This window comes from Perissodus microlepis, chromosome 16 (genome assembly GCF_051167445.1).
Source record: "Perissodus microlepis isolate ML-2025 ecotype Zambia chromosome 16, ASM5116744v1, whole genome shotgun sequence".
NCBI classification, from domain to species: domain Eukaryota; kingdom Metazoa; phylum Chordata; class Actinopteri; order Cichliformes; family Cichlidae; genus Perissodus; species Perissodus microlepis.
In genome coordinates this window covers 3,261,374-3,274,557 of record NC_140476.1, presented here as the reverse complement: position 1 = coordinate 3,274,557, position 13,184 = coordinate 3,261,374, and the positions used below count along the sequence as shown (strand labels likewise).

The window sequence follows — 13,184 nt, the reverse complement described above, 5'->3', positions numbered from 1 at the left end:
CCGGAAAGAGCAAAAATAGCAGAATAGTTTAAAGTTTGAACGGTGAAAATCGGCTGAAAATTGTGGAAGTAGTTCTACGGCGAAAAGTGTACGGAAACACCAAGAATAATAATAATAACTAGAAAAATTTGCATTTCCTGCGAAAATGCAGTGTGGATGCTTTAAAGCTGAAGCTGTCTGCAAAGACTAGCTGAAAAGGCTGAAAAGTTGCAGAAATTGTAAAAACTTTGCAGAAGCAAAGGAACTTTGCTAAAATGTAATAACTCAGCAGAACTGCAATATCTTAGAGGAAACATAATACTTGGCAGAAATGCAATAGCATAGCAGAACTTAGCAGAAATATTGTAACTTACCAGAAACATGATAACTTCTCAAAAATACAAGAATTTAGGAGAAATAGTATAAGATAACAGAAAGAATATATTTAGCCAAAAATACTTAAACATTACAGAAACACTATGATTTAGAAAAATAGTACAACATAGCAGAAATACTGTGATTTACCAGAGACACTGTGATGAACTATGAATATTGTCATTTTAAATTAATACTATGTTTTAGCACAAATACTCTGGTTTAGCACAAATAGTATAACATAGCAGAAATACAATTATATAGCAGAAATGCTATATTTAGAAAGAAAAATATAATATAGTAGAAATACTTTGATTTAGCAGAAATACTACAATATAGCATAATAACAATGATTTAGAACAAATATTATGATTGAGCAGAATAGCAATAACTGAAGTAGAAATATTGGAAAAGTAAAATGGCAAGATGAAAAAAAAACAGAACATGGTTAAGTTCCCTCAAAACTAATTGTTGTTCACCTGTGAAAAAAAAAAAAAGAAATAAAAATAAATTAAAAAACAAGAAGGAACAGCCAACAGATACACACAAAATCAAATATATATATACACACATGCACAGAGAGACACACACACAAGATCCAATTCAGTCAACCAGTCTAAATATATTGAATTTGAATCTTACAATGAGATCATCCCATAAAAAGGCTCTCTCTCTCTCTCTCTCTCTCTCTCTGTCACACACACACACACAGGGAGAGAGAAGTAAGTTTCTAGCTCAGTCAAGCAGCCTGGGAGCTGCTGAATTTGAATCCACCAATCAGAGAGGCTGTGCACTTTTTCCCGCCAAAACAGGTGCACGCAGCACAGAGAGACACAGGATTTTTGCAGTCTATTTCTCATAATGACGACTCCCCTCAAACAAATGACCATAATTTCCTAACCGTAGGGGCTAGAACGGTCATTCTTACACCGTTTTGTTCAGAAGAGATGGGGGAATCTTCCAGTGTTGACAATTTATCATTAAAATATGAATTATTAAAGATATTTGACTTCTAATGCACCATAACTGAGTAGAGCAAAGCAAAAACTGCCTTGACTTGCCCTCAAACAACGCTTTCTAACTCTAAATCTATTTGGAGCATCAATATCATTCTTTCACCGTAAGAGACAGCAGGCTTTGGTGAACAATCATGGAAATTTTCAGGTCTCTGTGGAAATCCATTAAAAAGATATGACGAGAGAAAAAAGTGGTTCATTTCCAGAGTTTGAAATCTGAAGAAATCTGAGCGAAGGACGAATTTCCTACCCTCAAACAAGTCTAACTCATTTCAGAACGGTAATAGGTGAGAAAATAATTCTTGAATTGTGAGCGTCAGGAGTGTCTGAAGATATACTGGGACAAGCCTCATGTCTTAACTTTGCTTCGTTAAGGAGATATGACGATTCGAATATGCCTCTCATTACAGAAATCAAGCGGTGATTTTAAACAAGCTCTCCATTGACTTTCTATGGAGAGTTTTGCGACTTTGTGTTGGTCTGAGGAGATTTGCCAAAATTCTATAAATCCCACAACAATGATAGTGACATTTTCGGAAAGCCAGCAAAAATACCTACGTTTTGATGTATAATTTGTGGAAGTTGAGTGAAAATTGAGCAAGTAGCAAGAAGTTGTTCGGACATGAAGAGAAGACTGCAAAACCTTCAGTGGCACACTGGAAGCAAGTGCATAGCAACCATAACAACGCATGTATTTTGTGAAAAATCACAATTTTGCAACTGAAAACTTTAAGAGGCATAAAAGTAAAACGGTAAAAGATTTGAAAAAGCTGATTTATACCTGAATAGCCCAATAATTTGAGAACATTTTAAAGTTTGAATGGTTGTTCTACGTGAAAATATGAGGAAGTAGTTAAGTTTCAAAAACAAGCAAATTTTAGCAGAATTGCAGAAGTTTCCCATTCATTTCAAATTAAAGGAAAAAAGCTTAATATTTTAAAAAGTATAATAGTGAAAAATACCAAAAGATATAGCCGTCATTAGCAGAAATAGCAGAATAGTTTAAAATTTGAACGGTGAAAATAGCACAAAAATTGTGGAAGTAGATCCACGGCGAAAAGTGTACGGAAACACCAAGAAGGAACTCAATAGTGTGGATGCCTTAAAGCATCCACACAATAATAAAGAATAAAGAGAAACAGGAAAACAATAGTGTGGATGCCTTAAAGCATCCACACAATTAATGGTCAGTCATTAAAGGACAGTCAGTTGCACTGTGCTTTTCTAGTCTTACTGACCAGTTAAACAGTATTACAACACAAGCAAAGAGAAGCATTTTCAATAACTGTTAGATTTGTTCCAGAAATACCCCCTCACTTTACTTTAATCCAGTTCCTGTTAGATGTGAAGTATCAATACTTGTTTATGCTTAATAGCTTTGTCGTCTCCAAATGTAATAGTTGGTTGTCACATGTAGGTACTCAAAATGTCAAGATGGGATTGACATCAGTGTAAGACTTAACTTCATGATATAGAAACAAGTAATTTGAGAAATTAAACCCATATAATTTAATTCTCATCAGAACCACATCACATAGCTGCTGGTATAAAGGTTTGTAGATATCAGGACATCAGAATGATTCTACAAATATGTGCAAGGATGCAGAAAAACAGTCTTTATTTCATCAGTGTACTTGCTTATTGTCAGTTTGATGTTTTCATTACAACACACGGTTTGTTGCAGACATAATTATAATTATCACTCAAGTCACTCCGACTTATCGGGGTGAAGTGAACAGTGTGAGTCATGCAACAGCGTTTCTTCATTTTCAAGTATTTATGAGTGCAATCTCTTTGTAATAAGGTGTTAGTCATAAAAAGTGCGATAAGAAATATTTCTTTTTTGGCTGTACTTGAAAATAGGGTGTTGTGACTTGCTGGGGCTACTGTATATTACTCTTTTTTTTCATAACAAAATGGCTCCAGACAAATAGCATTATAGGAAAAAGAAAGTAGCCATCAAGTCCAGAACGGGGAAGCTTAAACCCGTTTAAAAAAATCTGATTAGCAAAAAGTTTGTTTTTGTTTTGGACAGAAATAGAATCAACAGCAACAAATTATTGTTATTATTATTATTATTATTATTATAAGAATAAGAATAATGAGAATAATAGTAATAATAATATACAATTTAAAAATAAGAACAACTGTGCAGGAGAGGTTAGGAAGACCATAAGGTTTTATAAGGTCACCTCCCCTATAACATTAACAGGTTAGCAGGAGGAACAGATAAGTGACATACAATAATTTACAAATATAATAAATATTCACATCATATACTATTAGAAATTAACATTGGTTTTTATTGTTTTTTGAAAGATTAAAATGCAGTTATGGACTGAAGAGCTGGTGGTGGCTTGTTCTCATATGAAGGTCCTCTGTATTTAAATCTATTTTGCCCAGTTAACATTGTTCATAAGGGTAAACAAAAACCACCACAATGTCTTGTTGAATAAGTACGTGCATCTGAAGTTGAAAAGTAGACGATAGTGTCACAGGAAATTAGATTTATCTATGTTTTTTCTCATCATGCTGCAGTAACGGGAGCGCTAAGCTAGAAACCTTCCTTATTGTCTTCTTTGTTTTTACTTAATTCAAACACCATCTTTGAAACCACTCCTGTAAAGCTACAATAAAATTCTAATTACATGATTTTACTGTTTTTACAGTGGCCTATGTCACATTTGCTAACAAAGAAAAGAGGTCAGAAAAGTCAATAATGCTTTACTAGAAACACCGGGACACGAGGCACGTGCACCAAAGGCTCAGAAGCATCCTTGTTGCCCAGAAATGATGACTAGACCATTTTTGGACACTCTGCTGGGTTTTGTGTGCTCTGCTTTTTAACTGCTGTTTGCACAACACGATTCAAAAAAGAAACAATACTCATTTAACATGATTCCTCTGTTTTTATTTTCTGGTTGAGGGTTTTCTTTCTTGGACATTTCTCTGTGTCTGAGTCTTGTCTGTCATCTAATGAAATTTAGTCTGATTAATTAAGTTGGTTTAGAGCGTGTATGAAGTGATGCTCAGGTAACTTGGGAGACTAATAGGAAGTAGAAATGGACTGCTTTTAAAACATCACATAATGTTAAAATAATCAGATAACTTCCTAAATTGTTGGTTTGTTGGTTTCCAGCCTCCTAAAGTGAGATGTCTGACCAGAATATGGCATCCCAATATCACGGAGAATGGAGAAATCTGTTTGAGGTAAATTGTGTGTACCCTTCCCCAATATTACTTCTTCCTAGCGCGTGACATTTTATCTCATGTTGTCATTTTCTATTTAGCCTAGAAATTGATAGAAAACCGAAACTGAAAAATAATTTCTCTGAGCCCTCATTCTTTGAGAATCCTCGACGATGCATGCAAATGCAAAACAAATGTGTAGTCTACAGTAAAAAAACAAAACATTTTGCATTAAAAAGCTCACACAAAGCATCTTACATAAAGCGCAAGCATTTACAGTATTGCAGATACTTTAGCTGTGTATCTCTTTTTTTTCTGCAGCTTATTGCGGGAGCACTCTATTGATGGCACAGGCTGGGCCCCCACTAGAACATTAAAGGTAAAGTGTAACTTTTTCTTCAGTAGAATTTCCTTTTCTTTGTTTTTGCTGTGTAATTGAACTTTGGGGTCGTCATCATCAGTGTTTTATCTGTGGGCTAGGGGTTCAATTCAAGTCCCGTTACAAAGATGTGGCTCAAAGGTGTGATGAAAGGTGCAGTTTGCTGATGTCGGCAGTGCCTGTCTTACTAGAATTGGACTCTATGATGAAAAAAAGTTTGGACCCTTCTAATTGCTACATCATAATATTTATGAATCTCTCCTTAGCTTTTGATACCATTGCAATGTACCCAAAACTCAACAAACTATCTGGATAACAGGTCAGTTTTCTCCGTCAGAGACCAACATGTGGTGGTCATAGTCTGCCAAGCGTGTTTGAAACTCAAGGCTTTTGTTTTGCTCTGTTCCTGCTATGAAGCGCACAGATATCTTAATTTATATGTGAATCTAAATAAAACTTAATGCTATTATTTTTTTCAAGACTATTTCAACTAACTATATAACTTATATTGTGCTGAACCCTTGGAGGGAAATATTGATGCAATACTAATTTTTAAGAAATGTGGACACTGTAACATGTAAATTAAAGCAAAATACAGTGATTTGCAAATCTCATAAACCCATATTTTACTCGCAGTGAAATGTAGAAAACATCAGATGTTTAAACTGAAATAATGTCCCATTTTTAGAAAAAAATAAAGTCATTTTGAACTCTATGGGAGAATCGTGCGTCAAACATTAGGACGGACCCAGCATGTCTTTTTTTATTTAACAGTCTGTAAACATCTGGGAACTGAGGAGGGGCGCTGTTAGACTTTGGGGAGAAGAAGGTTGACGCAGTCTCGTCTGAGCGAGGATTCTTGCTGCTCAGCAGTCCCGGGTCGTCCTTGTCCAATTTTTTTTTCATTTCATGACGAGCTAAATGTTTTTAAAAGGTAAAATGTCTGGAATGTAAGCAGGCCAGTTCATCACCCAGACTCTTCTGTGAAGCCGTGTTCTTGTAATAGATGTAATGCGCAGTTCTGCTTCCTCTTGCTGATTATCCTGAATATGAATATGTAAGGTTTTGCTTAAAGAAGATAAATGGGAGCATATGTTCCTCTAAAACCCATGTCACCCTATATCATCAAAGATCAAGAGTTTTGAGCTGCAAGCCAGATGTCGTCAATTAATTTCAAGTCGTTTGACCACAGAACAGTTTTCCACTTTGCTTCAGTTCATCTTAATAAGCCTTGTCCCAGAGAACATGGTAGTGTTTCTGGATCACGTTCACACATGGCTCCTTCTTTGTATCATAGAGCTTTAACCTGCATTTGTGGATTGCACGGTAAACTGTGTCCTGGACGTGTTCCTGAGCCCAGGCAGTAATTTCCATGACAGAATCAAGCCTGTTTTTAATGCAGTGCTGCCTGAGGGCCTGAAGACCACGTGTTTGCAAGCGGATATTTCTTTTGAAGGCGTTACGTACTGCAGATAATAAGATATTCAAAGTCATCACAAATTTAAGTGGAGCATCGTTATTCTGAAATTGTTCTTCTATTTATAGACGCTGTGTTTTTACAGACTTGCAGACTGGTGAACCTCTGCCCATCTTTTCATAAACATGTTTTCTGTGCTCTATTGGGAGTAAAATATGGGTTCATGAGTTTTGCAAGTGATTGTTTTCTGTTTTTATTTACTTTACACAGGAGTTGGGGTTGCATATGATTTCAAACACAAAAGACACGAGCATCACACTCCTTGACACACAGTGTCTTTCACTTTCTTAAACTAACAAAGAGGCAGAAAAAATACAGCTCAGAGCTTTGGCATTCTCTCAGGACACAATAAAGTGTTGCAGGACCTTGGAAGGTAAACTCCACAATAAAAAAGCTTTTCAGCTGCATGTAAAAGAAAGCCTTGACTCTTCATGCTTCACCCTTCACTCAATTTAGATTTTTTTTTTTTTTTAGCTCTTAAGAAGGAGTTACTGAAGACTCGAGCAAGGACGTCCTCCTCTAGCCCAATTCAAGATTGACTGAAATAATGTCTGATAGAAACTATGGACTGAAACATAATGTAGTTGTACTTTCTACGTTAAATAAGATTTCTCTGCAGAGATTCAAGAGTATATAAAAATTGCTGTCACAAACTGCACTGGTATGCTCTTGTAGTTTTAGAAATATGCAAATATATGCATGTATGCATTTGAAGTACTGGGTGGGCTTTCTTCCTCTAGTGCAGGATTTCCGAGTTTAGAGGGTCATTCACTAAATCCTCTTTGAATACCCTCGAGTTTCCTGCAAAGGCGCTTGTCGGAAGTTACTGTCAGGATTTGTCTTACCCTTTATTCCTGTTTTAGTGTGTGTGTGTGTGTGTGTGTGTGTGTGTGTGTGTGTGTGTGTGTGTGTGTGTGTGTGTGTGTGTGTGTGTGTGTGTGTGTGTGTGTCAATCCAGACTAGCCGCCTTCCTTTGCCTTTTTTTTGTTTTGTTTTGTTTTTGTTTTTTTTGCAGACATTGCTTTTATTCTTTACCTTCCTTCAAAGAAGACACATTCCTTTATTCTTGTACAAACACTTTGTTCATACTATTTGTTCTTGTACAATATGTCTCACATAGTTGAAACTCTCAGGCTGGTTATGTTTTCTTTTATTGGGTGATCATCATTACAGGTTTAGTATCCCCAGAGCATTGAATAAATGATGTTACATTATTCAGCATGCTCTCAGTCACAGTCGGTTAGGGGGAAAAATGTATAATGGGGTCCAATGACTGTTATGTGTCTGCAATCAGGTTTCTACTAAGGATTCATAAAGGGAAATTATAGAAATGTAGGCTTATAACTTGGAGAAAAATAACTGTACAAAAGAACTGAATTATCTACTATTCTTCTGTGTACAACATGATTGTACAAGAATTAAAGAATGTTTCGTAGATGTTAAAAGTAGATAGTAGACCCAATGTACACTTTGGAAAAAAACATGCGTTTTTGTTTTTTTTTTTTAGCTGCTTTTATGGCAGTAAAAGTCTGGTGGCCACCGCTGCTGTGATCCAAAAATGTCCAATGTTGATTTGCGGACAGCAGGACATCTTTAACTCCCACAATCTTAAATGAGCTGGGTCCGATAAATCCTTGTCATTGTTTCTTTGTAGAGTTATTACCTTGAATCCGTGAATGTCGTTCACTGAAAATAGTTAGCAGGATTCCTGAAAAGAGTTTCTGAGCGCACAGAGTGATTTCACCAACCAGATCTTTTCTTTTTTTTTCCCTTTATTGTAAATGCAGTGCTGCCTGAAGGCCTGGCGATCATGGCAATTCAACATTGGTTTTGTCCCTTATAACCAGGCATTTCTGTTGAATTTCTAAAACTTGAATTAGATTAGGTACCACAGTCAGTGAATTACTTGCAGTTTTAATGTTGCTTAACAATTTGAATATCTAATTCAATATTCCAGAAAGTAGTGAACACTTTCCATTCTTTACCTCTTCATATGCAGCCGTGGTACTTATGACCTGTGGTTGGTTTTAAAAAAAGTGTTTCAGGTATTTTTTTTTCCACATTTGATACAAAATAAATGTTGGGTCTGTGTTTCCACAAGCCCCGCTGGTTTAGAGACTTATTCATCATGAAGAAAACAAGACAGTCAGCGATCGATCGATTTACTTGCAAGGGAGGCCTCGTCGGTGTCTACCACGAAAATGACCCCAATGACGGCCTCCTCTCACTGCCTTTTATTGGGAAAGCAGTTCACACAATACACATCACAGCAAGGCAACACCCACATGGTTCTAAGACAAGGCATTGTATGTATATGTGTGAACTAGGGCTGCTCGATTATGGCAAAAATTATAATCACGATTATTTTCACTGAAATTGAGATCTCGATTATTTGACGATATTTATTTAACAATAACAATGTATTGAATAATGACTTAAAAGATTGTCAAAAAATAATATAAAATAGTGTGCAAATACTGATAACAGTGCAAATGTTTGCAATATAAAAAATAAATGAAAAATGTAAACATCTATGTTTAGTGAACTTTGCAGTGTTGCTCTGTGGTGCAGCTACGACACTGTAGCAAAGTTTACACACTATGTCTACTTGATCCACGTCTGACTCCGCAAACCCATAATGTTTCCACACCACTGAAGGTTTTTTTTTTTTACCTCTCTTTTCAACCAACGGCAGTCACTCTCCTCTCCAAATAACTTCTGCTTAGCTTTCCGAGCTTCCCTCGGGTCCTCTTAATTGTTGTGACGCGAGTTCGAAATGCAGAGAGGTGCGCTCGATTTGCCACACGGAGCAGCGCGAGGGTAAAGCACGAGGGAGGTGCTAATAATCGGCTCAGTCATTTTTAATGATCGTTGAAAGCCCAGATCATAATTTAGATTAAAATTCGATTAATTGAGCAGCCCTAGTGTGAACATCTGTATGCATATGAGTAGGGATGGGTACCGGTATCCGGTTCTGACATAAACGGTAGTAACCAGACCGAAAAGCAGCGCACATTTCGGTGCTTTATTTCGGTGCTTTTTTTACAATAATTTTACGTTTCCGAGGATAGTAGGCGGGGCCAGGTACGTACGTTCTTTTAGAGCAGAGCTACAGATTAAAAATGACCAAGGCGAAGCGGTCAAAAGTCTGGCTGTACTTCACAGCAAAAGATGCAAACTCAGCAGCCTGCAACAAGTGTTTTAAGCTGATACTGTGATACTGTCAAAGGAGGTAACACCTCAAATCCGATGAAACACCTGGCGACGCATAGCGGTTTTTTTAAAAGCCGAGAAATGCGCCGTATTTGATAGCTTGCTGCGAGACCTCACACCGAGCACATCTACTGCGGGTATTTTAGTTAGCATTGATCTTATACACGGTAAAATGCATCCTATACATAAGCAAATCAATGTCAACAGTCCAAAAACAGGAGTTAATATTTTCAAAAGAAGATGCCACCAAGGACCAGACATTAACCAAGCTATCCAGCCTTGTGGTGCATCTACTCCTGTCGTGCGATTCATCATGCATTTCTGCAAGTAAATAACTGAATGTCAAAAGTCAAACAAGAAGAATCAACATTCTCAAAAATCATATGTCACTACAATCCAACTGTATACAGACATAGGCATTTAAACGCATCAGTTGACTTTATTGTTTGTCCACGTGGCTCTCAGCTAACTTCAAAGCTGTAGCCTGGTCAACACCCTTCTTTATGACTCCTATCAACCCCCCAAATTTTCTCACTGTAGGCGTCCTGTGGGGGTTAGAGTCAACTGGTGAATTATCTGCATTTACAACTCTTCTCCTGTCCTGTTGTCACCGCAGAAAAAGCTTTGTAAAGGAAATTGGATCAAGGTGTTTTGATCTTCTTGGCTCAAAACCTCAAGTGTTCATGATGTAAATGTAGACAAAAGGCTTCTCTGTTTACATCCTTCTTGCAGAGGACAAAAAGAATAGGTGATGTCGCACAAATTCCATGATAAATCTCCAACTTGGATTAATCCATTTTCCTTCATACACATAGGTAACTGGCCTGTTTCCAGTTTGTTTAGCAGTCTAATGTCCTGCAGCGAGTCAGATACTTGGAGTCCGGCCAGCAGGTCTGTCGTACCAGAGCAGTTCACCTTCCCAGCTACTGGTGAATCAACCGTCCATTCAGGTTCAGAGGAGTTGAAAAGTTGGCAGTGTTCCAAGTACATTTACTCCTGGATGTGTTGCTAAGGCAACCAAACAAACTGTCTCGCTCTCAGTGATGCTATATGGCCACAGTCCAGAAGAATGTGTAGACAGTGGCATCACAAGCATAACAATTGGTCTCGTTGTTTATGTGAGCGGTTGTGTTCATTAACTGCCACCAGTAGTTGGTTGAAAACCCATGCGGGTACTGGGTGTGGTGTGCTCTGTCCCAGTGCGCTCCTGTCATCCCACTCTGGGTCCACAGGCTCAAGAAGGTGCACAGCACATTCCCAGCCATTCTGATGAGTACCTGTGGCTCAGTTGGTTTCTTCACCGGATTGAGACGAGGGGCCCTGGAGGCTTCCCCCCCCCCCTTGTACCCGGTCTTCCTGCCACTTACTCCGAGCTGGTCTGGATGTGTGTCACCTTTTATTAGTGCTCTTGATGTATCCAAGTGAAGTGTTTCTTTCAGCAATCTTCACTGCTGTGGGCGTCGTCAGCAGCACCTGATAGGGACAGTATGTCTCAAACTGCATTCATTTCTCCCCTGTAACATTCACATTTTCTCCAACATTACCTCAACAACACAGTGTAATTTCATCATCAACATATAGCCTGTAACCACCGTTTTCTTCACACAATATCTCAGTAATCCTGTGGTAGAAAAACATCATTAAGTTGTGTCCTGCTGTAAATCACATGATCAAATCAATTGATTAACCATCTGCTGTAAAAAAGAAATGTAAATGTTAGCGCTGCGCAGGTGTATACACTCTTTTTCACAGTAATCTCTGTGAGCAACACAAGGTAGTGAATAACACACCCATGGTAAATTCACAGACACAGAAAAATTTAAACTAAAAAGGTTAAATTTGCATGTAGTTTTTGTATTATTTTCTAATAAATGTAGAATTGAAATAATTTCCAAATCACTAAGTCAGTTTTTGATTACATTTTAGATGTTGTCACAATTTGTTAAGGTTATAGAGCTCAGCCTGTATATGCTGTGGTTATAAGCAGTTTTTCTTGTTGTGGTTTGGTGTACAATCACAGGTGATGTAACGGACATGCACACATAGTCTTATGTTCATTTACCTTCCTCTGATTACTTCTATGGAACACACTGACTGTAAGTGAATGAAACCCCACAAATCCTCCGAAGCTCAAATCAATTACGTTACATTCGACTTTAATCTCATGTTGCTGTTGCTGGTTGGCACTAGTTTCCAGAACACAGTGGAAATGTATAAAAAAATAATAATAATAAAACAAATCCTAATCTGTGCTGATTTAAAAAAAGCATTTTTATTTCTGTAAAATGAAACTTAAAATGTCGAAAATCTGAGAAATGGAGAACATTTTACTCTGAAACCTCTTTGATAAAGTACTTCAGCCACGGTTCCTCTGTCGTTTTCTTTTCCATGACTTTGATTATAAGAAGGCACTGCACAGAAAGCAACTTTGTATCCAGTGTGAGGACATAATTGGTTTTCTCTTTATCGTAATGTTAAAAAAAACAAGTCGTGGACAAATACATTTTTGCATATGTATTCCTTACACAATGTAATTTTTTTTTGAGAAGAGTATTTGAATGAATCATACAAATGGGATTTACTAAAGTTTGTGGCAGACTTGCATTTATTATACTTTAATTTGCATCTAAGGTGGTTTTGATAGTTGCTGCTCAGACTGTTAATTTACTTTGAATGACAGGAGATGTTATTAGAATGAGTCCATAATACGTATGGGTAGATTACAGCCCTGTGGCTCCATTCAGAACAATTAGAGGCTAGTCTCACACAATCAGTCCTGTGAAAAACTTCGCAAAGCTTCACAAAAATGCAGTAGAAGTGTGTGTACAAAAATGAGTACATCCCACAATTCGACTGCTTGTAGAACTTTAAGAGTAATAACTTGAGATGATTGTTTGAGTCCACAGGGTTTCTCTCGACTTGAGGTCTGATCTTTGACTGGGCCGTTGCAACACCTCGATTCTTCTCTTTTGCAGCCATTCTGTTAGAGGTTTGCTGCTGTGTTTGGGATCATTATCGAGATCAATTTCCTGATTTTGCCCAAGCTTTAGCTGTCAGACCTATTATACAGTAAGTAGTAGTGCTTGTTATTGACAAAAACATAATATAAGAATAGAGAAAAATCAAGAGAATTCTGATTTAAAATAAATTTAAAAGCATATAGATGTTAATAATTGCTGTATGTGTGATGATGTCTGTGCAAAGGTTCGTTCAGATTGGCCCAGCTGCTAAGGAGGAGAGAGCGTACATACCAAAGTACAAATGATTATAGTAAAATGCATAACTTTGTAATGAATAACCCAACACTGCTTTGGCCTTAAACTGGCTCTAAATCTGTCCAAATTACGATTGTACTTTGCATATCCAAAGCTAAGTGGTTGCTAGAACAGCTATTATAATTAAAAATGGCAACATTTAAACAGCCTTTCACTGATTATCTGGTGGAACGATTTATGAAGGACATAAAAGGCTTCGAGTGATGCTCACAGTCATATTGTTTAAGGTTTTTTGTGGCTGTCCCTTTCTATTCCCGGCCTGTCTCTCTGCGTGACCCCAG

The 13,184-nt window shown here is 37.3% G+C and overlaps 1 protein-coding gene across 1 annotated transcript in view; it reads left to right on the top strand.

The window, feature by feature from the left end:
- Positions 1–13,184, top strand: part of ube2f (ubiquitin-conjugating enzyme E2F (putative)) — a 62,659-nt gene that overhangs the window by 30,815 nt on the left and 18,660 nt on the right. The window contains exons 6-7 of the mRNA XM_084954636.1: positions 4,510–4,580; positions 4,881–4,938. Of these exons, the coding sequence (XP_084810762.1) occupies positions 4,510–4,580; positions 4,881–4,938 (129 nt within the window). The remainder of the gene's footprint in view (positions 1–4,509; positions 4,581–4,880; positions 4,939–13,184) is intronic.